The following is a 26,911-nucleotide window of genomic DNA, read 5'->3' on the forward strand; positions in this document are numbered from 1 at the left end:
TAACTTATAGGGGACTTGTTCGATCCAAGTTCTCAGAAAAGCTACCCCTTTATTATACGTATTGTACTTGGAAGGTGAAATGTATAGCTGGAAGGATTTGTTCATTTTGCGAAATTTCGTTTGGTAAAATACCAAGAAATGTCGACATTTGATTACGATGCAAAAAGCGTGCAATTTTTAGTTTCAATTTGTTTTAGTGTATAATATAATTTAATACGAAATAATTGAACATTATTGAACATTGACAAATGTCAGGTACAAAGAGAGTTTATATACTTTGTAGCAATTTTCAAATATAGAACTACAGTAGAACAGACTATATAAAAAGAATATATCTCTTATTTTTTTAGCTTCAAATTGCAGGCTAGGCAAAGGGAACCTAGTTAAGATACTTCGCTTTATGGCTTGGCCATATATTATGGCCTTACCTCCTTTTATTTATTACTAACAAACTGCTCTACATTGGATTTCACAACCAGGCACAATAATAATATTTAGAATACTATAATATAGTACAATAAAAAATAGTTAATTATCGTAAGAAATACGTCAAGGAAAAGCAGATAAACTAGCACAAATTATATCAAATCCATATTTAGGCGCTTTTAAATTGAACATTACAAACAAAATGCCACTTCTAGACTCCATACAATATTCTAATCTCTTCAGCACGTTGTATCAAAGGACACACATCAGTAGTACTCTGGTTATAAATAAAGGGCAAAAGGAGCAATCCCGCCATGTGCGCTACTAAACACGAAGCGTGGGAGGGGCACGTCACTCGTGGACAATATAACACGTCTTAATTAGCCCTTTTAACACAAAATGAAGGAAACACTGAGAAGTTCAAATGATGATGATATTATATTATACCGCAGCAGGGTAAGCAGAGGGTACCTAGTGTTAAGACACTTTGTTTTCCATTTTATGCCGAATTAAGGATTTTTTTTAATTATATTATATCTAAAATGTATAGATATTGTAAATGAAGATAAAGCCAACAGTATTTTTTTGTTACATTTCGTCAAAAAAAATATAGTGAAAATTGAGGTTTTGTTGCCAGACTGGAGACAATAGAGTTGTACATAATATATTTGAGATTTCAACATTTTATTCTATACGATTTAAATCTTCACCGTTGCACGTCGTCTTACTATGTCCTAACTTTTGATTTATTTTTAATCTATGTAAATACGTGAAAATTTAACTTTTTTTATAAATGACAAAAAGAAAATATTAAAAGATTAAGTATGGATAGAAGCCAATGAATATATTTTTCTTTTCGAAATTGTTATTAGTTTACTATATTGTAATTTAGAATTATATTTTGCTATTATCAATGAGTAAAGGTAAAATAATTGTAATATATGATTAAGTTCAGCTTTTAAACCGCAATATTCGAGGTAGTCGGAAAATAAACAAAACAGTGGAAATCCCTGATGCGTGGCGACGGTATTTCTTGACGTAGGAAACTAGGTAATATGCGTTTTAATGAACACGAATTGTTAACTTAAATGATCGTTAGCTTTTTTATTTAAATAAATCATTATATTAAATGATCCTTAGCTTTTTTTATTTAAATGAATCATTATATTAAATGATCATTAGCTTTTTTTAAATTTGCCTTGTTATTAAAAAAAAAATCCTTATAAAACATCATACTTTTAAAATCGATTAAATTAATAATATTATTTTTAATTTTGTCGATGTTCGAATAATTTGAATTTCGAATCGATTAAATAAATAATATAATAATTAATCGAAATGCATTTAAATGTCCACATTCTAGAAAATATTGTTGCATCATCTTTATTTATTTATTGTATTTTCGAATTTCACGAAACCGCTGGCAAATGTCCATTATTTGATATTATTACAACTATATACTTTATTTCGATATATTTCAGTTCTTTTTTGAATAGAAGCATATAATATTTTTTTATATTATGCCAATTATTTCACAACATTTCAGCGGTAGCGTGCAACGCTTCATTCATCACGTCGACTTCATTCAAAGTTAGTGTGCTACCATTAATATTAGTAAATATCGATCTACGTAACCTCTATAAAAAGCAACTAATTTATTTACTGGAGAAATTAGATAGTTTCATATTGTATCACGCATATAACGGGATAGATGGAGGGAATTTATTATCAAAACGCTGTTCTACAGTTTATTCCCAATTTGTTGTTGATTTCCGTTGAGTTCCGCCACTCGACACATAATGCTTCCAGAATTCGGCGAAAAGTGGGGAACGAAGTGTCTTAAAATTATGTTCCTTCCACCTACCCTGCTGTGTACGGGATACAGAGTGAAGCTGACTTGATTTAATTTTGATGTCAATAATTCCTATCCTGAAACTGCTAAAAAAAAATCAGCTTGACGCTGATTCCTGATCCTTGGTTATATCAAATTGCTTTATAGCCTAGAATCTTACAACAATCACTGCTCATTTGGGAAATATATCAAAATCAAAATCAGCTTCACGTTATATAAAATGAAAATATAATTTTGTTTGACCCCTCTTTCGCAGATGCCCTCTATTCGACCTCAAACGTAAACAATAATAAACATTCAATAAGTCCTTTCCGTGAATCACGCCATTAAAAGCGACCCATAAATTGCTGAAGGTCCACGCATTTTGTCACTCTGCCAGTAATGTACTGAGTGAAAACTATATAGAAGTACTACTTAAAGTATTGAGTATTCTTTTACTTTTATTTCTATTTATTTTACTCTCTCTTTCTACTTTATCTTCGTCTAAATATCCTCGGGATTTGGTACGGGCGAGGGATAGATTGAAATAATTGGCGCCACGAAATAACTTATATTTAGTTATATTTTTTTGCTTTACGCTATACCACATATAGCAAGGAAGGCAGAGGCAACCTAGTGCTAAGACACTCCGTTCCCCACTTTCTGCCGAATTCTGGAGGCATTGCTTGTACTAAACAGATATTCAGTATCGGGAATTACATTTATAATAGATTTATTTAAGTTATAGTTTTATTAAAGTCTCTCAAATTGCCAGTTATTACTTCTACTAAATTTATTTTAAAAAATATATACATATATTGTGTTAGGAAAATTTGTTTATAACCTACTTATAATTTACGTATAAATTTTAATGCATAAAATGTTTTTTTCCTTATACAAGAAGCAAGTCACTCTGTTACGTAGGTTTAGTAGGAACTGCTATAGAGTTGGGCAATTCTATATGGTAGGTACCTACTACTTATTAAAAATATTTAAAAAAAAATACTTTAATTATATACTTCTAGTTATGTTTGATTGTATTAAAAGAATAATCATTATTATCGTATCAACTTAGACATTAGAAACTGTTTATCATCATTATTTAAATAAAATGTAATCGGTTATAAAATAGGGTTTAGTCTATAGTATAGGTGGTGTTCCCGCAATTTCATTTTCACGGAAGTGTCGCATTAGGTTCCTCTGGTGTGTCATCCTGCTGGCGGCGCTCCAGGTGTTGCAGCCAAAGCCGCACGTGTGTGTTTTTGTACTGATCCACTGTTGCTACCGAAAAAAATATTTTGCATCGATATTATAAAATCAAACAGCATATTGGGTACACCGATTGTATAAAAAATAGATATTAAATTACTCGATTTTCATATATTTTGATTAAAATTTACTCGAAAACGACGATGTCCATATTTATGACGAGGCAAACAGCTGCAAAAAGCCACAAAATAGGAGATATGTCAAGATAAAAATTGACAATGTGCAAGTCGGACTCGCGCACCAAGGGTTCCGAATCATTATCTAAAAAAACGGCAAAACGTGACGTTTCTTGGGTTTTTCTTAAATGTTTATTTGATTCTGTATAGGTATATTGTTATAGCGGCAATAGAAATACATAATCTGTGAAAATTTCAACTGTCTAACTATCCCGGTCTATAGGGCATAGCCTGGTGACATAGGGATAGTCAGACAGACATCAAAGTCTTAGTAATATCCCGTTTTACCCTTTGGATATGGCACCCTAAAATTACCTAAAATATAATAAATGTGCCTGCTAAGCGAAAATGAAATTTTATTATATTCATAAAGATATAATAAAATGAATGAGTTTGCGTTTTGGTATCGTAATGTGTATTTTTAATAAATAAAAATGTTGTAGATAATATTATAATTAAACGCCACTCACTAAAAATATTTGTATAGGTATCCACCTATAAAGACCGTTGTTCGTTACTGTAACGTTAAGCCGCTTATGTCAGCCATAGCCATGCCAGCCAGCCAGTCATGCCTGCCATAGAGCCGAGCCAGCCTATGCCGACATTGACAGTTGACGTCTTCATTGTCCGGAGAGTGGGGACAAGTGTTTAAATTAGCCGTGCAATGCATTTGAAGATTATTCTAGTATTGTGTACGCTTGTAAGCCGAACCTCTGTTAAAGCTTATAACGAAATATATAGTGTTGATTCATCGCTGTGTATTTATTTCCCTTCTGTTTCACTCAGAAGTGGGATGAAGCGCAATCGCTCGGATAATATCGGCAGAGGCGTCCGCCGTGCAGAAGGGACGCCTACGAATCAAGAAGAATACGAAGCGGATTACGATCGTGACGTGTCACCGCCACCCGCCAGAAAAATGTTAAAACATCTGCTAGTGAACGAGGTCGACAGGGCGATACGTGATCTTGATCAAGAGTGCGAGACGTTGGATCGAGCGAAGAATCATCGTGCAGCGTCGCTCATTCCTGAATTTGATCCCGAAGGTGAAGATTGCACAGTGTCAACGTGGCTAAAGAAGATTGAACAGCTTGGAGATATACACAATTGGAGTGACGACATTAAATCATTTTATCTGCAAGATAAACTTCGCGGTCAGGCTCGTAAATGGTACAATAGACTCGACGAATACAATTATACGTGGGGCGAATGGAAACAAATGTTATTGCGAGCATTTCCTAAACATCGTGATTATAGTGCTTTATTGGACGAAATGATGCAACGAAAGAAATTATCCAGTGAGACAATGACCAAATATTACCAGGACAAAGTGGCTATGTGTTTTCGGTGTAAATTATCGGATAGTGCTAATGTTTCGTGTATTATTCGCGGTCTACCCCCCTCGTTGCAGCCTAACGCACGTGCATTCCAATGTGAAAGACCAGATGAACTTTATGAAGCTTTTCTTTGTGCTCTCGATGACTATCGTGGATCGACGTCTGAAATTCGAGTTCCCCGCAATGAGCTCAAACAATTACTACCATTGGAGAAGAAAATCAACCCAGACATTGACCCGTGTCCTCGTTGCAAAAAGGTGGGTCACCTATTACGTAATTGTACACTACCAGACCAACGTATTTGTTTTAAGTGTGGGGCTCAAGGTCATATTGCTACTCGTTGTCAGAGCTCTCAAACTAATCGCGAGACTCTGAAAAGTAATAACAATGTTAAAGACATTAAATTGCTGCAAAATTATGATAATACTTACAAGAAGGTAGTAAAGGTTAACGGGGTATTTGTAAAAGCCTACGTAGACACCGGGAGCCAAGTGAACGTTATGCGTAACCAAATAGCTAAGTTGCTTTCTCTTGAAGTTATACCTTCACGAACAATTTTAAAAGGATTTTCTGGAGGTTTGCTCACAAGCCACGGTGAAGTGAAATTCGACCTTGATATCGATAACATTCGTATACCATGTAGCGCATACTTAACAGAGGTTGAGAGACTCAACCTATTGATCGGACAGCCAGTGATTAACTCTGATAATATGTCGCTTATTGTAAGCAACGGTACAGCTACACTACACAGACAAGATTCTGACTTCACAACTGGAATTAATGTCGATGAAGATCCTCAGAGGTTCAAAGTATTGACATCATGCCAAGAGACATTGCCACCCGGAATTTCAATTATAAAAATTCTTGTCCCTGGAAATGACGAGAATGTAAATGTCTGCACGGCCGCACGTCATCATGATTTACAAGGTGTGTGCTATTCATTACCCGCCACTTTACTCCGAGGAAGCCAGGGTTACATGAAAGTCATGAACAACGGTGACAAGGACATCGTGTGGGAAGCTGGACAAGTTCTGACCCGAGCAGAACGGTGTGAGGAGCCTACTACAGCCAGCCAGGTTAGTTGCAAAGCCATGCCATTATTTTCTAGTTTGCCTATTTTATCTCACATGCCTAGTTTGTGTAAAGTGTCCAGTTTGTCAGATAGAGATAAATCAATAAATATTCTAAATACTTTTGATAGTAGTGATAGCAATACTTGTATAGGCGGCGTATTATTAAATGATATAAAGATAGGGAATTTAAATGATAACCAACGTCATAGTTTATTAAATATTTTATTTCAATATCGAGATAGTTTTGCAAGTAGTACTAAAGATCTCGGGTGTACTAAATTAATACAAATGAAGATAAGACTTAATCACAATCAGCCTATATATCGTCAACCGTATAGGCATTCCCTGAGTGAACGCGAAATAGTAAAATCTAAAGTAAAAGAGTTATTAGGCGCAGGTATTATTAAAGAATCCGAATCTAATTATGCTTCCCCGGTAGTGTTAGTGAAGAAAAAGAATGGAGATAGTAGGTTATGTATAGATTATCTAAATATCCGTTACCTAATATCGAAGATCACATATCTAAGCTAGCCGGTAAAAAATATTATACATGTTTAGACATGGCACAGGGATACCATCAATTAATGTTAGCCCCGGAAGACACTTATAAAACTGCTTTTATTTGCCAAGAGGGACAATTCGAGTATTTAAGAGTTCCTTTTGGTTTAGCCAATTCACCATCCGTATTCATGCGTTTAATTAATAAAATAGTCAACTCAATTCAGAATATGTTATCTCACAGTGACAGTTCCGCAAATGAGATTTTAGCATTTTTAGATGATATTTTACTACCCTCGGGTGACATTAAATCTGGATTAAAAATGTTGAAGATTGTTTTATCTAAGTTTCAATTGGAAAATCTTAAATTAAATATGAAAAAATGTGCATTTTTACAAGACAAAGTGACGTATTTAGGACATGAAATTTCTGAGGATGGAGTCAGACCATCAGAGTCGAAATTAACCGCAGTTTCTCAGTTTCCGGTGCCTAAAACCGTTCACGAAATACGGCAATTTATAGGTCTTTGCAGTTATTTTAGGAAATTTATTTATAAATTTGCATAAATAGCCCGCCCGTTAACCGATCTTACAAAAAAAAATATGCCCTGGGTATGGAATACAGAGCAATCTAGTAGTTTTGAAAAATTAAAAATGTGTTTGTGTTCTAAGCCTGTATTAGCACTTTATGATCCCGCACTTCATACAGAAATACATACAGACGCGTGTAAAGTTGGAATAGCAGGCATATTATTACAAAAACAATTGGATAACTCGTTACGTCCCGTTATGTATTTTAGCCGTGTAACCTCTCCCGAGGAAAGTATATATCATAGTTATGAGCTGGAAACACTAGCGGTGGTCGAGTCACTACGTAAATTTCGCGTGTATGTAATAGGTCGGCATATTAAAGTAATAACCGATTGTACGGCTGTGCGTGCCACCCTCACAAAACGTGATATGATACCACGTATCGCAAGATGGTGGTTATTAATCCAAGAGTACGATATTAGTGTCGAGTATAGGCCCGGGGAGCGTATGAAACACGTTGATGCACTTAGTAGAAATCCAATTGATGCTATTAATATAAATCGTTTAGAAGTGTCAGACTGGTTTTATACTGTTCAGTCGCAAGATGATAAACTAAAAAATATTATTGAACAATTGAAAAGTGGTACCGCGAACATTAATTTAACAAATGATTTTGTAATAGTAAATGCTAGACTGTATCGTAAAACGCTGAACGGAAATCGTCTTGTCGTTCCAGGACCGGCTAGGTGGAAAATAGTTCAAATGCATCACGATGAAATAGGTCACGTCGGTTTGAAGCGTACAATGGATTTAATTAAAAAAGATTTTTGGTTCCCTAAAATGACAAAATTTATTCGAAAATATGTAACCGCTTGCTTACATTGTGCGTACGGTAAGGGTGAACACGGAAAGAAAGAAGGCATGTTGCATCCTATTCCTAAACCAAATGAACCTTTTAGAGTAATCCACGTTGATCATTTAGGCCCGTTTTGTAGGACAAAAAAAGGTTACCAATATATGTTAGTTATAACGGATGCATTTACGAAATTTGTCATTGCGGAGCCAACTCGAACTGTAAATTCGGTCGAAACGGTCAAAGGACTTAAAAAAATGTTCGCTTTATTTGGTTATCCGGATAGAGTCGTAACTGATCACGGTAAAGCTTTCACGAGTAGAAATTTTAAAAAGTTTGTTACTGACAAACAATGTAAGCATACGTTAACCGCGATTGCCTGTCCGCGAGCAAACGGGCAAGTCGAGCGCACCAATAGAACAATCCTTAATGCATTGCGCGCGTCAGATCCTAGTGAAGCCGCTAATAACTGGCCAAATTGCCTCCCAGATATCATCTGGGGCATAAACAATACTTTAAATGATACCACGGGTTTCAAGCCTTATGATTTAATGTTTTCACGCAGTGGTAAGTCCAGGTGCGACGTATCGGTCTCAGATAGGGAACAAGAGCCGATACAGGCTAGGCGAACTAAAGCAAGACAACGTATAGTAAACGCTAGTGCGAGAATGAAACGTAACTTTGATAAACGTCGTAAAAATTGTCATGTGTACCGCAAGGGTGACTTAGTTCTCTGGAAGCAAGCTCCTACCAGTAGCGCTGCTAGGGTTAATTCAAAGTTAGACGACATCTATTCAGGGCCCTATATCGTGACTAGAGTTGTTGGCAATGACAGATATAGGATTAGAAGTATCAAGGGGTTAAGAGGGTATAAAAATTTCGTAGGGTTAGTGTCCGCCGATTCTATAAGGCCATACCGCAGTGTAGCTCCTATATCTGACAGTGCCAGCAGTTCTGATGACCAATTAGACACAGAAGATCTAATCGATTTACTTGAAAGTTAACCATATTATTGTGTTCCCATTGCGGGAGCAATTATTACAGGATGGCCGATTGTAACGTTAAGCCGCTTATGTCAGCCATAGCCATGCCAGCCAGCCAGTCATGCCTGCCATAGAGCCGAGCCAGCCTATGCCGACATTGACAGTTGACGTCTTCATTGTCCGGAGAGTGGGGACAAGTGTTTAAATTAGCCGTGCAATGCATTTGAAGATTATTCTAGTATTGTGTACGCTTGTAAGCCGAACCTCTGTTAAAGCTTATAACGAAATATATAGTGTTGATTCATCGCTGTGTATTTATTTTCCCTTCTGTTTCATTACGCACAAGTGTGCGTTTGACATCGCGATGGCTGTGGGTTCAATCTACTCGGAATGAAATAAAGTTTATTTTCACGTCCTCTCTCTGGTAACAACAGAAAGCGCGGCGATGTGTTGAGCCACTCATCACGCATTAACTTAAGAATATTTTAAAAATCACAAATTTCAGCATTTGACAATATAAAAAAAGAGAATCTAGTTATACCTCGAGTGAGATTCGAACCCACGAACTGTCGCGTTTAAAGTGACATGCTGGTGCTAGTACTTAAAAAAAAATAAAACTATCATGCATATAATATAATTGATAAAAATACCAATTTTTATATAATAAAGTGTACTTTTTTATGTAAAATTTACAACTATATAATAACAATCCATACAAATGACTGTTATGTTCACATTGCATATGCTGTATCCGATTTTAATAATGAAATTCGATCTTTATAAGGTCCGTCCGCTTGGAGGAAAACACTAATGTATGCAAATAATAGGGGTCAAGTGAGGATAGCCTTAAAGTATAAAGGTATATGAATGTATATATATATATATATATATAATATAGGTGTAGTTGTATGTATACAGGACGCTCGAGGCCATAGTGGCGCAGCAGTCTAATTGTCGACGGTTGCGGATTCTTTGAAAGAGACAAGCCGCGGCTTTTATTTCCGCCAGTAGTAAACTCGTAGTGTCTTAACAATTAGGCGGAAAGAGGGAAACGCAGTGTCTAACTGTTATTAAAAAAGTTCTTAAAATGTACATTTCATATTTTTGTTGTTATATATTTAAAGAGCTCCTGTTCGATATTGTATTTTAATTTACTTCTATAACAAAGGAATACTGAAAAAGACACTTTTTCCTAATAAAAGAAAAGAAAGAAGGGAAGAAATTGTAAAAGAAAAGAAAGAAAAAACATTGGTACTACATTGCTAATTTTGTGATTCCTTTCAAAAATTCTTACTTATAAATATAATTATTTTTACTTCTAGTCTTACATTTATTTAGCGTTGTCAGTGACTTCATTATAATTATTCCTGTTTGTAATGATGTTATAAAATATTCTCTTATATTAAGTGCCTATCGCTTAAATTAGTCTATTGGGAATTTCAATAAGATGTATATCGCTGTAGTTTTTGAGATAGCCCTATATTTGCGTTGTATGCAATTTTGTAATCACGATGACCTTCACAGTCCCTTTGATATGACAATTTAGGGTTGCCTATTACGAAATTATATGAAAATCGTATAAATTAATGTTTCCTGTCTAGTCCACGTTTCGCTTATTTAAACAACAAGGATAACTCATATTCAACAATAAAGTCAAACATTTGCCAGACGTGGGTTTTGAACCCAGACACCTGTCGTAAGAAATTTTTAAATGAAAATTTATAGATTCATAGAAAAAAACATTACAATACATACTTTATTTTATAGAAATTACAAACTGAGTGCATATGCCTGCGAAGTTATTTAAATGTTATAGTTTATATGAATATTTACTTAAACGTCTAAAACTAAATTAAAGCACCTGCTCTAAAGTAGAGAACAAAATAACTTCCCTATTAAACCTATGATAACGCAAAGGAAAAAAATATAAATATATATTTTTAAAATAATACAATACAAGCACCCCTACTCTCACCCTAGCAATCAGCCTAACCTACAAGTCGCGACCCTCGGGCGCAACACGCGATACACCCTCTCTGCATTCATTTACCAATTTACGTCGTGCAATTTACTTTTTATACGCAATAAATATCGATTGCCCAAACACCCACACAGTCATTTAGTGTCTGACTGTGCGATAAAAGAAATAAAAGTTTGTAAAGATTTTTTTAAAGGTTTTATCTTGGGTAGGTAGAGTATAGCCCTTATATAAGTACTCGTAAATTCAATACTGTATTGGCATCAAAAAAGGTCATAGAAACTAAAATATTATATTTATTTTAGATATGTGTTTACATTTAAGGTATTGGCCATATGCATTATAAAATTGAATCCCATTCATATTACAAATTAAAGTTTGTGAGGATGGATGTATGTGTCATTTTCAAACAAAAACTACCTACTGAACATATCTGTTAACATCAGAATAATACATTAGCTTATGTGCAGATTTTACGTATATTTTTTAAAAATAACAATAAGTTAAAGCGGGCGAAGCCGCGTTGGCTTTGTTAAATTCAGGAGGCATTGCCAGTAGCTGCGCCACGACTGGCTACTTATTATGTAGAACAAACGACTGTATGTACATTTAAATTGGATTACATGTAAGATAAGAGTTATTAAATCGTTGGCCAGCGGTTTCGCTGTTGGATTCATTAATTGAAATTACCCAATACGTCGGCTTGAAATTTGAAAGTAATCAAATTTGATCACCACGTCTAGATTTTTATGTGATTTTGTAAGAACAAAAATATTAAGATTTGTCCATCTAGGCGTACGATAGCTGTAAGAGGCCAATCGTGGGGCATAACATAAAGCTGAGAGTTCATTTCGTTGGACGCGCTAATCTTAGTGTATAGTAACTAATGCCTTTCTATATCCTTTGGACGTAGATAGTTCAGATGTATTAAAGATAACTTTTAACTTAACTCTTTAAACTTGGCGATGCGAAGACAAGAAAAATACAAAAATAAGGCTGCTTTTACATATTTGGAAAAGAAAATTAAAAAAATATATATCTAGATTGAAATTAATTTACACTCGCTTTTAATGTTAAGAAGTTTCATGAGTCATATTACATGATAGTCTCGTTAATAATATTGTCAATTATTTTCATATTACGCTTAATGGTTCCAGACAGCTTTTTTATGGAGTACATACATTAAGTATTTTTTATTTATTTTACATACCAGATATATAAAAATAAGCTAGTCTGATTTTTTTTACTTCTCTAATTTACTTCTTTTTTACTTTCTACTAAACTTTAGAATGTATTAGACATTTTTTTTATTTGCATAATATAACTTGTATCTCTATAAATTTTGAATCCTCCATAATCCTCATAGTAAATTCATCGCAAAACCACGCAGAGCTTCACGTTATATCTCGCATATACATAAGGAGCAGACTGCACTGCAGCTTAAGCAGTGAGAACCTGGTACTAGTACACTCCGTTCCTACCTTTCCGCCCAATTTTCTTTTTATTGGTTTACAATGGCGGAGTTATACGCCCCGGTTTGCTTTCTAGCAGAGCGAGAAAACAAAAATAATTTAATCCTGCAAGTGGAACCCACAACCCTAGTATTTACAATAAAACGCAGAACCGCTGAGCCGTTACGTACATTTCCCTCACTTTCACCCTAATAAAACCAATATATTACTAACCAATCACAAATTTTATTATTTATCTTTAAAGCACTTAACAAAATTATATACTAAAAACGAGAACGACTATCTCATAAACAAGATAAATTATCAAGCAATGTTTTTTTTTTTGCAAATCCATTCATTGCAAAGTTGCGTCACTTTAAATAAGAAATAAGAATATAATTCTGGTGAACACCTGTTCGGCTCTGAATGTAAACAACAATTTGTATTTAGTGATTCACCAGAGCCTCAGCCAAGCCTCCGCCTCATGCATGCCTAATAATAGGGCTGATCTCACGTTTTCAAGACCTAAAACTAGATTGGCAACAAAAAAATGGTTTAATTTTGTTTTTTTTTTCTCTATATCTCGTAAAGTATGTGGAAAAGCCAAATTAATGTGATTAAACTTTGCCCTATATTTTTCCACTAATTTAGATAAATTATGACGTGAAATTATGACGTGCATTGAGGTCGAACGTGGCAGGCACGAGCGTGCAACTGCAAATGCGAAAGGTGGGTTCGATTCCCACTCGAGGAAATGTAATATTGAATATTTTCCGTTCTTCGTTGTAGTGTCGAGGCAAACGTGCAATGATTCCAGAATTCGGTGGAAAGTGGGGAGAGCAGTGTCTTAAGTACTCTTCGTTCTCCCTCTGCTTACCCTGCTAAATGCGGGATAGAGCGTGTAGCTAAAAATAAAAAGACGTATAAAGTGACAGGCACAGTATTCGACTGTAATCGTTATGATTGTCGGTTCAATCTCTACTCGAGGAAATCGATATTTTCAATTTACAACTAAGAAAAATTATGGCTCTCAGTGAGTTCCACCATTCAAAATTATTGGGCCTAGTGGGCGCCAGGGCTTTATTGCACACGGGCGTTACAGGAGCTAGAGCCGTCCCTGACTAGGTACATTTATTTTTAACTGCTAATAAGGATCAGTGTATGTAATACGAAATAAATCTTATTTATTATGAGATTTAAAATTTATTCTGAAAAAGAATACATACCTACTATGATATAAATTACAATTAAAATTGCACAAATTTAAAACGATTTTAATAACACCTTCTTCCCGAAGAACTGGATGGACAGGAAGAACCTAGTGTCCAAACACTCTATTATGCATTTTCTGCTCCAAATACTCAATTCCTGCATAGAGGAGTAGTCAGAGGGAACCTAGTGTCTACCAGACCAGAGAAATGAAAATATATCCGCTATGAAAATATGATCATTCAACCGAGTGGAGATCGAACCCACAACCGTCGTGCTTACAGACAAACGCCACGAAGGTCTCAATTTAGTTTTTGTATAATGGGTAAAACATTATAATGCACAGATGCACAGACAGAATGATATATAAATTGGGTCAAGTTGGCAAGGTCCTGTTGCCAACAAAACCTATTCGATTCATAGTCAGAGTAGGTTTCTCGGAATCGCCGCCATTGGCCGACGGCCTCGCCAACTTGGCCGGCACATAAACAAAATTTCAAATCGTTTCACATTAAATATGAAATTATCTTTATTTACGATTCACTTTATGATGATTCCAGTTGTATAGTTTATTTTTTTTTTTATAATCTGAGGTTATGGTGTTGCTGGAATATAAAATATTAAATAATATTGATAGTAATTTAAACATTTGTTTTTGTTTAGATTTTAAATTTTAATAAGAAGATGGTATATCCGATTAAAAACCATTAAGCGTTTTTTTTTTCAGTAACGACTTATGTGTTTTTTATTTATCTATAAATGTTATATGGTTCATTGTATTCAGTTTATATCTTTTTATTCCTTATTCTTTTAATTACAATTAATGTTATAATTAAGCATATTTTGAAGTATTATAACCGTTTTTATTATACGTATCGCACGAATCACATTGTACGAGAAAGAACTCAAAATAAAAAGCAAAACACATTTTAACTCTTATTTAAATAGATAGATAATTTAATATTCAATAAAATTATTGGAATATTTCATTTCCCAATATTTCTAGTAATGGGATTACTTTAATGATTTTAAAAAAATGGCACAAACAGTTAATTTAATTTAAATATACCGAGCGACATCTGTCTTGAAGATAACACTTTTCGTTATTATCTTTGTTTTGTGGTGACATCTAGTGTTGAGTAGTAGGTCTAGCAAGATAATTTTTAACTTATTTTTACTAAAATATTAAAAATATACCATGTTTTTATTTTAAATTTTTACTCCTTGATAATATTACATTAAATAATTTATATAAATTATCATTATTCATAAAAAAACAAAGCATGAATACGTTATATAGATAATATAATTATTGCATTTTCAATTTCATTTCTATTTTCAATTAAATAGACCATAAATACATTTATAAACGGTGCGATTTTGTAAATTTTGTAACTATGAATATGTATTATATAATCACTTGTCTTTATTCTGTTTATTTATATTTTATAAAACTAACAACTTACATGTAACTAAGCATTTTATTTACAATATTTTAAAAAGGTTATATAATATTTTGTTTGAAAATAATGTACATTAATGTATAAATACAACCAATACAATAAAATAAATTTGTTTCCGTTATTATAAAGGCCGGTGTAAAACTAAGACCAAGAAGGTAGATCACTAATAGTGATAAGGTCGCCTTTGCATGCTACTCTATGTCTTTTGTTTTACTATTTAGTTATGTGTTTGTTTATGTATGCAATAAAGAGTTTTATCTATCTATCTATCTAATATATAAATATTATACGGATAATATAAACTATATTATTTAATGATGTCTCACATTAAATATTTAAGCTTAGTTATGTAATTGTGCTGGCAATACATTTTGTCTATGACTATCAACGTAGTCTGACGGGTGGCGGGTACATCCGGCCCACGAACTCGTAAAAGGGTCCTTTTTAACGCGTACGCCATTGCTGGCGTATGGTGGTGTATTATATTAAAAGAAAAATCATAAACCATCCAATATGGTAAGTGGTAATTTTGCATTTGGTGCTTAGAAAAGTGAAGCTGAATATGTGTTCTAATATTATGTGGTTTTATTTTTCAAGTTTTATGTAAAACAAGTATTAAAAACTTAATATTTTATTAAGTCTACTTTGTGAACGGGATGACGTTTTCACTGTGGTGTCGTGAATAAAGTGTTGTGAAATATTTTACAATTACATAAATCATGATATTATTGAATACATTATAAACTGTATTCTACTATATTTTATTAACCTGTCGAGAAATATGAAACGTGCGTCTGACAGTACTGTTACCATCTGTTTTATACTATTCCGGCTTTTCAACATGCTGAGTGTTCAAATTATGTGTGCAGGTGAATTTTACTGTCGACGAGATCCGAGGGATGATGGACAAGAAGCGGAACATCCGCAACATGTCCGTCATCGCTCACGTCGACCACGGCAAGTCCACCTTGACGGACTCGCTGGTCTCCAAAGCCGGTATCATCGCCAACGCGAGGGCCGGCGAGACTCGTTTCACCGACACCCGCAAAGATGAACAAGACAGATGTATCACCATCAAATCCACGTGAGTTTGGTTTACCCTTTGTGTGTATTGACCTTCCAATATGGCTGCAGTGCAGTGCACATGCACTTTTTTCCAAGGACGAACTTAAATTGCTAATGTTACGTATATTTTGAGTTTTAAATTGCGCTCCTCGGAATAAGCTAATGTTAAATAAATTATCGTAAACTTTCTTGATTTCATGATGATTGTTCTTACCACTAACAACTGAAATTTAGTGAAGATTTTTAGAACGGCCAGCTGATGTTACAATATTTTATAATAATACCTAAATCTGTTAGAGACAATGGCTAAACATATTAATTTTTCAGCGCCATATCTATGTTCTTCGAGTTGGAAGAGAAGGACTTGGTGTTCATCACAAACCCTGACCAGCGTGAAAAGAGCGAAAAGGGCTTCTTGATCAACTTAATTGACTCACCTGGTCACGTTGATTTCTCATCAGAAGTGACGGCCGCCCTCCGTGTAACTGATGGTGCCCTCGTAGTAGTGGACTGTGTATCTGGTAAGTCACTTTACCTAGATGATAAATTTATAAGTCTAAGTAAACCATGTAATAAAAGAAAACTTCTTTCACCTTGTGAAATATGGCAGTTTCCTTACAGTGGGATACTTTGAAACCTATATAAAAGATAGTAAGTTAATTACTTAAAAATTGAAATAACTGATTATTAATAGTTATTAATATTTACATTATGTTGCAACATACTATAATAAATAGCAGTTTTTTTTTCTATAATCATTCTAGTCAAGTATTCTTTGAAGAACAAAATATAATAATAGTTGAAACTAGACTTTCAATAAGTAAAATGCCTGAAAATAATTGAAAAGCTATTTTTAGAAAGGTGAAAGAGACATGACCTTTCACTTAAAGGTTAGAAGTTCGATTCAATTTCAAAGTATGTGATTTACAAATATGTTTCAGGTTAAAATTATTTTAGATGTATCTAATAATAATAATGACCAAGCTTTATATTTTTCTTCCTTTGAAAATTTTGTAGCAAATTGATTGTAGAATTTATACTATTATTATTTTTATTTATAATACTGTTAGTATACAATAAGTTTTTTATTATAATTTAGTATTGTTTCTTTTTTTATAGATCTTTTTAATTAATAAATAATATTTTTGTCTAGGTGTATGTGTACAAACTGAGACAGTGTTGCGTCAGGCCATCGCCGAGCGTATCAAGCCCATTCTATTCATGAACAAGATGGACCGTGCTTTGCTTGAATTGCAACTGGAGTCCGAAGAATTGTACCAGACCTTCCAACGTATTGTAGAAAATGTCAACGTAATCATTGCCACATATAATGATGATGGTGGCCCTATGGGTAAATATTATTTTTTTACATTAATTTGTTTTGTTGCAAATAGTAGCTATAACAACATAGGTTTGATTCCTACTCGGGGAGTGATTAAACTCATGAAAATGCAGCTATAAAACTAAACTGAAGTTATGTTATAGACAAATTATATAAATGATAATGTGTAGTCTACATGAATTAACTGTGTATAAGATATATTACTTATGCCACTAATTCTGAATGTAATAAATAATTGTTACATACTAACGACAAAAAAGATTCCAAGAGATGCAGGATCATATCTCACTACATGATTTTTTTATACATTTTGTATATATGTAAAAACTAGTGAATAAATTACTTACACATAGAACTGTAAATCCCATAAACTCTCCAGTCATAAATAATATGGCACAATTAGGGTGAATTTTCAAATTCAAAATATATTGCATCTTTATCAATGACTAGAACCTTTTAAGGTGAATAATTATATGACATTACAATATTAAATGTAATACTGAACAACATAAAAATATGATTATCCAAAAAAAAGAATTACTTGCAAAATTACTTTTTACCTTGTGTAAGTATTAAATATATTGTTTTTTTTGTCATGTTAATATCCTGATATAGAAATAAGATAAGTTGGACCTTGCATGATAATTCTGTGGGATGATTAAAATCAGATAGTCATTTATATTTTTACTTCACATTTTAATTGCTTTTTTGACACCTTTATGACAGTGGTACATGGTATGACTGCAAACACAATGGTTGTGGGTTCAATCCCCACTTGTGGAAAGGGAAATGAATTACATTTCCCTGTTACAATAAACAATGTGGGGTATTAGTTTTCAATGCAAAGTTTTAAATTTGAGCATTTTTTATTTTTAATACAAATTTCCAACATAAATAACCTAAATAAATTCATTTGACTCGGTAAATAATTATATCACTATAACTTCATTTATCTAACGCGTGAGTCTTGAAAAAATCGATAACTGTCAAGGTCGAAGTGTGTTTGTACAATTATTGTGAAATTATGACGTGACGCGTTTTCGTATTAATATTAAATCTTTTTATTAATCTAAAATAGTAATTCAAAAATTTTTTTTTTTTACTATAATATAAAAAATGTTTACTTTATTTTAACTTTGGGGTGTTTTCTATGCAGATTTTTTTAATAAGCCCTGCACTGACGAAGTTCTTGAGCCTTCAAATATTACTTTTAAAAAAATGCACTAAAAATCAGTCCTGCTGCAGGAGCATAAGTGTATGAGTGTAAACGCTACAGGTTGTAGGTTCGAATCCTACTCCAGACAATGAAATATTTAATATTTTCATTTCTTCGCTCTGGCAAAAGTAGGGGTTGACTTCCGCCACTCAATCCGTAATGCCTCCAGAATTCGGCGGAAAGTGGGAAATGGAGCGTCTTAACACTAGGTTCCCTCTGCCGACCCTGCTGTGGGGGATAGAGTAAGGCTGATTTATTTTATTTCTATTCCTATAATAGAATTAACATGAACGAGGTCTTACGATTATTTATTACATCGTTTTTTTGAAATTTGGCAAAAAGTAATTTTTTTACACTGAGTTCACTGTCTACCAGGGTACATGCGAACATTGTTTATATAATGAAAAATATATTTTCTCTTTTTTTTATTTAAAAAAAAAATAATTCTAACCATAATTTTTTGATTTTTTATTTTTTTAATAAATCAGGTGAGGTGCGTGTTGACCCCAGCAAGGGTTCCGTGGGCTTCGGTTCAGGCCTGCACGGCTGGGCGTTCACCCTGAAACAGTTCGCCGAGATGTACGCGGACAAGTTCAAGATCGACCTTGTCAAACTCATGAACAGGTTTGACTGCTTTGTTAATTTATATGTAATGTGTTGTTTACTATCTGTTTGTTTCTTTTTTCATTATGAGGATATTGTTGGATAGGGCCTGCTGTAAATGCGAGTGTTGTGGGTACGATTCCCCATTAGAAGTTTGAGTTCTGTGAATGAAAAACTAAAAATGGCGTGTGTTGTAATTCTTTTCACTTGTGAAATGCAGGATAAAATGTGAAATAAAAAAGTATTAAAGAAAATAATTATAATTATGATTAAAATTAATGATTTTTTTTTACAAATGTACACGTATTTTATCATTTTCGTCCCATTGATACTGGGTAAAGTCATTAATGCTATACACCAGCGGCAGACCGGGACGAAAAGAGAAGTCTCAGTTTGGATTGGTGAGACATTCTCTGTAGATGTTTTACAACAAAATCTGAGATACAACTCCAATATGTTATGTACCTAATTGTTTTCAAGTTGCAAAGCATATTAAAAGATTGATAAAATACATATGTTGTCATCCAACCCAGTACATGCACAAAATGCATAAAATATGCATTCTTTCTTATTAAGTAATAATTTTACGCAGTTGTCAATGCAAATGTTAAATTTCAAATTTGTCGTAATTAGGTTATGGGGAGAGAACTTCTTCAACGCCAAAACCAAGAAATGGTCGAAACAAAAGGACAATGAGAACAAACGTTCATTCTGTATGTACGTCTTGGATCCCATCTACAAGGTGTTCAGCGCCATCATGAACTTCCGTAAGGAGGAAATCGACAGCCTCCTCAAGAAAATTGGAGTCACCATCAAGCACGAAGATGCTGACAAAGATGGCAAAGCTCTACTTAAGGTGGGATAGAAATGTTATTTCATGTTTTTTTATTTATATACGATCGAAGAATCGTGGCCGTTTTCTGTGCAGATTATATTTTAGGATTTTTGTTATTCGCAATTATTTTCTTTCTGAGTGCACAATACACAAAATTAAATAGTATACATTTAAAGTCCCAAGTGTTGCCAGTTGTTTCTACTATAAGCTTCTGGGTGTCAAAGAGGACTGACATCATCTGTCTTTCTGGAATTGGTTGTAAGTCCTGTGACTTGTGTCCCCATAAATGAGAGATACACTTTTATTATATTCTACTATTACTTTTTGACTCAATCTTAGGCCATTGTGGAGTTGTAGGTCAGTCTGTGACTGTAAATAGTTTTTGGTTCAAACCACACAGTGGGAACTGATTATATTTAAATTGTTTTCATTTCCCTACATACTTTAGTAAGGTGAAGCACGGCTTGGGCTCCGTCGCTTATTGCAATGTCTCAAATTTAAAGGTTCGTGGGGAGTGTGAGTGCCCTAAGACCAGATTACTCTGCCTGATATTATACGATAAGCTAACAAAATATATTAGAATGAAGAAACATTTTTTCTTATTATTTTAGGTAGTGATGCGTACTTGGCTGCCAGCCGGTGAAGCCCTGCTTCAGATGATTGCCATCCACTTGCCTTCCCCCGTGGTCGCGCAAAAGTACCGTATGGAGATGTTGTACGAAGGACCCCACGACGACGAAGCCGCTATTGGTATCAAGGTAACCAATAAAACACGTATCAATAACACTTATTAGTGAACTGTTTGTGTTGTGAATTTAAGCTAAAAGAAATTAAAAAAGGCATTTACAATTATATAAAAAATTATAGGTATTTTTTTATGAGTTTCTTAAAAATAATTATTTTTATTCTTTAGAGTTGTGACCCTGAAGCTCCTCTTATGATGTACGTGAGCAAAATGGTACCGACCTCTGACAAGGGTCGTTTCTACGCCTTCGGACGTGTGTTCTCCGGAAAGGTCATCACTGGACAGAAGGCCCGTATCATGGGACCTAACTTCCAGCCTGGCAAGAAAGAGGTGTGTATCAAACTTGAGTTAGTATTATTATAGCGAAATTTAAGATTATTTTATATTTATATAATTCGGAAAATAAATATCATGCATTTCACCTTTGACAAAGTTGTGTAAAAAGTTCCCATTTTTTGGAATTTGAATTTTTTGGTTATTTATTACCCTGCTCTGGCAGTACTTAACACCACCTTAAATATGGATGCAAAGTGTCACACTAGGTTATCCTGCTATATGCGAGAGATTCGTAAAGCAAACAACAAAAGTAAATTTTAATGAAAGGAAAAGATCTAGAAACGTTATGTACTTCCGCACACCGTGCCGTGTCCTAGCGCGCGCGCTGTCTTGCGGTGTGCTCGCGGTGAGGGCGGCGGCAAGTGCGGAAGAAAAGCAACTCGCGTGCGTTTAAACGCTGCACAGGACCTCTATCCTTATGTCCTAGGACTGCACGCTACGACGCATGCGATACAATTTTTGTTCATTTATACATTGGATAATATAAGTTTTTTTAATATAAGTCTTTTTAATATATTAAACTACATTACATGAGAAAATTGGTATTTCTTTTTTTTAAATTGGTTTGTTGTCATTATGTTGTACATAAATATTTAGTAAATTATAATTTACTATTTTTTTTAACTAGACCAACTGAGAGCACCTACAATTGTAAGCCATGTAATGAATGACGAAAGCTAATATTTTTGTCTATATAGGATCTGTATGAGAAGACAATCCAGCGTACCATTCTCATGATGGGTCGTTATGTGGAGGCCATTGAGGATGTACCCTGCGGAAACATCTGTGGTCTGGTCGGTGTCGACCAGTTCTTGGTCAAGACTGGTACCATCACCACCTTCAAGAACGCACACAACATGAAGGTAAAGAAATATATTTTTTTGTTATAGAATATAATCGAGTTTACATTCTTTAGAAATTGTTAAGTTTTATAATATCAGTACAGAAGTATAGACTTACATACAATATATCGTAGTTTTAACTATAAAAAAATATTTATTCAATTATCATCACCAGGTCATGAAATTCAGTGTATCACCCGTCGTACGTGTAGCTGTGGAGCCCAAGAATCCTGCTGACTTGCCCAAGCTGGTGGAAGGTCTTAAACGTCTGGCCAAGTCTGATCCTATGGTGCAGTGCATCAACGAGGAGTCTGGAGAACACATTGTTGCTGGTGCTGGAGAACTCCATCTTGAAATTTGTTTGAAGGTATGGTTTCTATACATGTTTTTATTTGTGGCTTTGCCAGATATGTTTTGATAAAGTGAGATTTCACTATCACAGGAAATGTATTTAAAATGTGTGAAATGGAAGTGTTTTAATATTAAATTCCATAGAATTCAGAGATTTTTCTGTAAAAAGAGATGTTTGAATATGTAAATATAATTTACTGTAGCAAATCTATTGCTATGTGGATGATAGACTAATAAAGTCCCAAGTGTTGCCAGTTGTTTCTTCTATAAGCTTCTGGGTGTCAAAGAGGACTGACATCACAAGTCTTTCTGGAATTGGTTGTAAGTCTTGTGACTTGGGTCCCCATAAATGGAAGATACATTTATATTTTATTTACATTTTTTTTCTTATCATTACATTTCGTATAATATTGTTATGTTTTTACTTTGAATTAAAAAAAAATCTTTGGAGGATGCCTTCATCTGTAGAGGGCAAATCCATAAGTCTTTTTAAATGATATAAACTTAATTAAAAAATCAGGTGTAAATTAAAACAAAAGTGTAATGTTATTTCATAATTGGAATTAAGCTTATGACAGTTGATATTATTTGCAATAAATAAAACATGGTTTTCTTTTTTTACTAGGATCTTGAAGAAGACCATGCTTGCATTCCAATCAAGAAGTCCGATCCAGTTGTATCGTACCGTGAGACAGTCAGTGAAGAATCCAACCAAATGTGTCTATCCAAGTCACCCAACAAGCACAATCGTCTTTTCATGAAGGCCACACCCATGCCTGACGGTCTTCCTGAGGATATTGATGAGGTATGAAAAATTTACTATAAAATTAATGTGGAAAAGATGCTTAGATGATTTATATTTTCATCTGCATATCATTGATATTTTATAATATCTTCGTCACAATAGTGTATTGAGTTTTGTTTTTGTACAACTGTCTTATACTTGATAAAGATAAAGAATTAAAATGGAGTAGATTTTATATTTTCATAATAATACTAGTGTTGAATTGCAACATTATTATAAAGATACTGTCTAAATAAATAGTAAATTTGTATAGAAAATTTTAAAAATATTATTGTAGTATATGTTAATTTACATTACCACTATAACCCTAGGGCCGCGTGAACCCACGTGACGACTTCAAGACCCGTGCCCGTTATCTCGGAGAGAAATACGAGTACGACCTCACTGAGGCACGTAAGATCTGGTGCTTCGGTCCCGAGGGAACAGGACCCAACCTAATGGTGGACTGCTCCAAGGGAGTGCAGTACCTCAACGAGATCAAGGACTCTGTCGTCGCCGGCTTCCAATGGGCAGCCAAGGAGGGAGTCATGGCTGAGGAGAATCTGAGAGGAGTTAGATTCAATATTTATGATGTCACCTTACATACTGATGCTATTCACAGGTGTGTTTAGTTTTGATTTGTTATTAATCTATATATATAAAAGGACTTGTCCTCACTGACGGAGGTAAGACGCACGCACAGCCGTAACTGCTGATGGTAGAAACGTGAAATTTGGGGAGATGTTTACTTTCGTAATCTGGACATCCACTAAGAAGGGATTTTGAAAAATTTTAACCCTAAAGGGGTGAAGGGGTTCAAAGTTTGTATGGAAAAAAAATTAAATCAGCACCGACCTTTATAAAATTGGAAATTTAGATTTTTTAAAATATTTAATTGAACACGTGTTTCATCGTTTTCTAGAATTCTCCACCTAAGGGTGCAAATAAGGGGTTGAAAGTTTGTATGGAAAAATCTTTAAATCGCCACCGATTGGCTCAGGCGAAGCTGCGCGCATCCGCTAGTATATTATATAGTGAATATAGGTACAGGGAATAATTGAAGAATAAATGTTTATAGATATATATAAAGAGTGTGTATGACTGTAACGAATGAAAGGAGAGAATTAATTACTATTTATTAAGAAATGAATTCTTCGCTCTGGCACCAAGGCAAAAGCCCGGCGTTGAGTTCCGCCACTCAACACGCAATGCCTTAAAAATTTGGCGGAAAGTAGTTTAACATAGTGTCTTCAAACTAGGTTCTCCCTACTCTGCTGTGTGCAGGATACAGGTGGAGCTGAAATGCTTATAAAATATATAATCTCTTAGGAATAGTGGTTGAACTACAACATGTGAAAACCGACATTGCCTCACGGTCTTACCATTGCATTATTATAGTATATTTTTATTTTTCTTATTTGGTTGTGCTTGTTATTTTTAGTTCATAGACTTCACTGGTAAACCTTATGTTTGTTAATGTTCAACAGAGGTGGCGGTCAAATCATTCCGACGACGAGAAGATGTCTGTACGCGTGTCTGTTGACCGCCGCGCCCAGGCTCATGGAGCCCGTCTATCTTTGTGAAATTCAGGTAAATTACAAACATTAAAACTGCCTGGTTGTTGAAACTATTATATTTTTAGTGTGTACAGACTGGTTCATTTTGTAGGGGTTAGTTAGTATATTTTAAATATATTCCTTCTTTGAAATATGTTGTCACATGGCATAGAAAGGCAATCGAATTGGGAAACGAGGATAGAATCGATCTAAATTTTATGACTATGTCTCGAAAATCTCAATATACGAACATAATTTTGGGTTTGTTTTAATTTTTTACCCACTTCAAAAATAAGGAGATTATCAATTCAACTGTTTTTTTTATTTTATAATTTGTAAGTGTTAATTTCAAAATATCTCTCTCTGGATTTCAACAAATGTGACCCCAGTTTCGACAAGGTTGAAGGACAGGTCCTAAATTTATAAAATTAAGTTATGTAATTATTTGATGGAAACCGTCATGTGTGGTTTTACACCTAATAATAAACCATTTTGTATTTTTTCTATCTCACAGCTTGATATTTTAAATATAATCTTAAACATTTTTTTTTATGTATAAATATTTATTTAACATGTAAATATAACCCACGTGAATTCCTAAGCGGGCTGGCGCTTGCCTGGCCGTTCTTCCGACACGTGGCAGAGTACTTGTTCTTTGTTTAGGCATTGACGTCTGATATACTCAAATGCCTGAATAGGGGAACTAACAGAAACTAAATTTTAACATTACCTGGAATCAGCTTATCTATATTACTGAAAATATTTGTAGTTTATTACTGTTTTGATGTATGCAGCATGTATCCTAAAATGAATTTCACAAAAAAGCTTTCAATTACCATTTAAGTGTCCCGAAGTCGCCGTGGGTGGTATCTACGGTGTGCTCAACAGACGGCGTGGTCACGTGTTCGAGGAGTCCCAAGTGGCCGGTACCCCCATGTTTGTAGTGAAGGCCTACTTGCCTGTAAACGAGTCCTTCGGTTTCACTGCTGATCTCCGTTCCAACACTGGAGGCCAGGCCTTCCCGCAGTGCGTGTTTGACCACTGGCAGGTCCTGCCCGGTGACCCGTGCGAGGCTGGTAGCAAACCCTTCGCTGTAGTACAGGTGGGTTGTGATGATAGATGATCATCATGAATTATGTTTACAAAATCTTTTTAAAGTTTATTAGTACATATTATTACAATGGAAACCCGATTATCTCTGGTTTGTTCTACACAGGTGTTATACGAATTTACGAATGTTTAAGCTACGAAATTAATAATTCAGTGAAATTTGATTGATATCGAGTTTCGATTGTAATTGAAAAAAATATACCTTCCGCACACCGTGCCGTGTCCTAGCGCGCGCGCTGCGCTCTTGTAGTGCGGTGTGCTCGCGGTGAGGGCGGCGGCGAGTGCGGACGGAGAGCGACTCGCGCGCGTCTAAACGCTGCACAGGACCTCTATCCTTATGTCCTAGGACTGCACGCTACGGCGCGTGCGATACAGAGGAGACCTTAAAAGTAGACTTGTCAAATGGTCACTCAATGTTTGAAATACTTCGTCATATGAATTAGTTAATTACAACAAGAAAATCATTTGATTTTGTAATATAGAAGAATTTTATAGTATACCAATGGTTACTATTTAACGAGAAGTTTTATTATATCATATTAACGTTTTATAAATATCTCAATACCGACATTTGGTATTTTATGTAGCCGAATATTCATTGCAAGTCTACTTACAACATTATCAAATTTAACCTCAACTCTAAACTATTTTCTTACCTCCATCCATCTTTACAGGAAACAAGAAAACGGAAAGGATTGAAGGAGGGTCTCCCAGATCTAGCCCAATACTTGGATAAATTGTAAACGCCGTAGCTAATGCAATATATAATGTAATATAACTATATATGCGCCTCACGCACTCAGTTTTGGTTTAACCATTTGCCTGATGACGTCATCAAGGGATACATTCAATACAATAAATACCAATACAAATAGATATTTGAGAGACGCGTCGTCAATAAACAAACAAATGTGATACCCGGCTGTATCATACATTCTATGTCCCCATTATCATTTTTGTAGTCGGGAACCTGGACACTTTAATTATACTGTAATTAATTTTTAAATTATAATTTTTCTATTATAATTTGTGTGTAGTTTTGATTTACCTTT

General features: G+C 34.4%; 3 protein-coding genes across 3 annotated transcripts; all 3 read left to right on the forward strand.

Annotated features, from left to right (window-relative positions):
• Positions 1-4,270: 4,270 nt before the first annotated feature.
• LOC146531855 (uncharacterized) lies at positions 4,271-5,743 on the forward strand (the record flags this gene model as incomplete). The annotated part of the gene is made up of 1 exon (XM_085197730.1): positions 4,271-5,743. A coding segment is annotated over exon 1 (1,377 nt), but the record flags the coding sequence as incomplete, so codon positions are not given.
• On the forward strand, positions 5,731-9,277 carry LOC146531856 (uncharacterized). Its single transcript, XM_085197627.1, has 2 exons — positions 5,731-6,112; positions 9,035-9,277. Exons 1-2 carry the CDS (start codon positions 5,747-5,749, stop codon positions 9,047-9,049), a joined length of 381 nt encoding a protein of 126 aa, XP_085053753.1. The 5' UTR covers positions 5,731-5,746; the 3' UTR covers positions 9,050-9,277.
• A 6,148-nt stretch (positions 9,278-15,425) lies between these two features.
• Positions 15,426-26,885, forward strand: eEF2 (eukaryotic translation elongation factor 2). Its single transcript, XM_085197645.1, has 15 exons — positions 15,426-15,590; positions 15,944-16,158; positions 16,467-16,660; positions 17,293-17,490; positions 19,186-19,321; positions 19,934-20,156; positions 20,747-20,893; positions 21,049-21,210; positions 21,915-22,079; positions 22,234-22,425; positions 23,035-23,214; positions 23,526-23,815; positions 24,681-24,783; positions 25,594-25,851; positions 26,534-26,885. The coding sequence occupies exons 1-15, from the start codon at positions 15,588-15,590 to the stop codon at positions 26,600-26,602; spliced, it is 2,535 nt and encodes an 844-aa protein (XP_085053771.1). The 5' UTR covers positions 15,426-15,587; the 3' UTR covers positions 26,603-26,885.
• The last annotated feature ends 26 nt before the right edge of the window (positions 26,886-26,911 follow it).

This window comes from Heliconius melpomene, chromosome 14 (genome assembly GCF_056956725.1).
Source record: "Heliconius melpomene rosina isolate 202511_hmr_F chromosome 14, ASM5695672v1, whole genome shotgun sequence".
Lineage (NCBI taxonomy): Eukaryota > Metazoa > Arthropoda > Insecta > Lepidoptera > Nymphalidae > Heliconius > Heliconius melpomene.

Coding starts and splice junctions, on each gene's coding strand:
- LOC146531856 (XM_085197627.1), top strand. CDS start 5,747: ATGTCGCTTATTGTAAGCAACGGTACAGCTACACTACACAGACAAGAT.
- eEF2 (XM_085197645.1), top strand. Junction 16,661..17,292: donor AGTAGTGGACTGTGTATCTG/GTAAGTCACTTT, acceptor ATTTTTGTCTAG/GTGTATGTGTACAAACTGAG. Junction 25,852..26,533: donor AACCCTTCGCTGTAGTACAG/GTGGGTTGTGAT, acceptor CCATCTTTACAG/GAAACAAGAAAACGGAAAGG.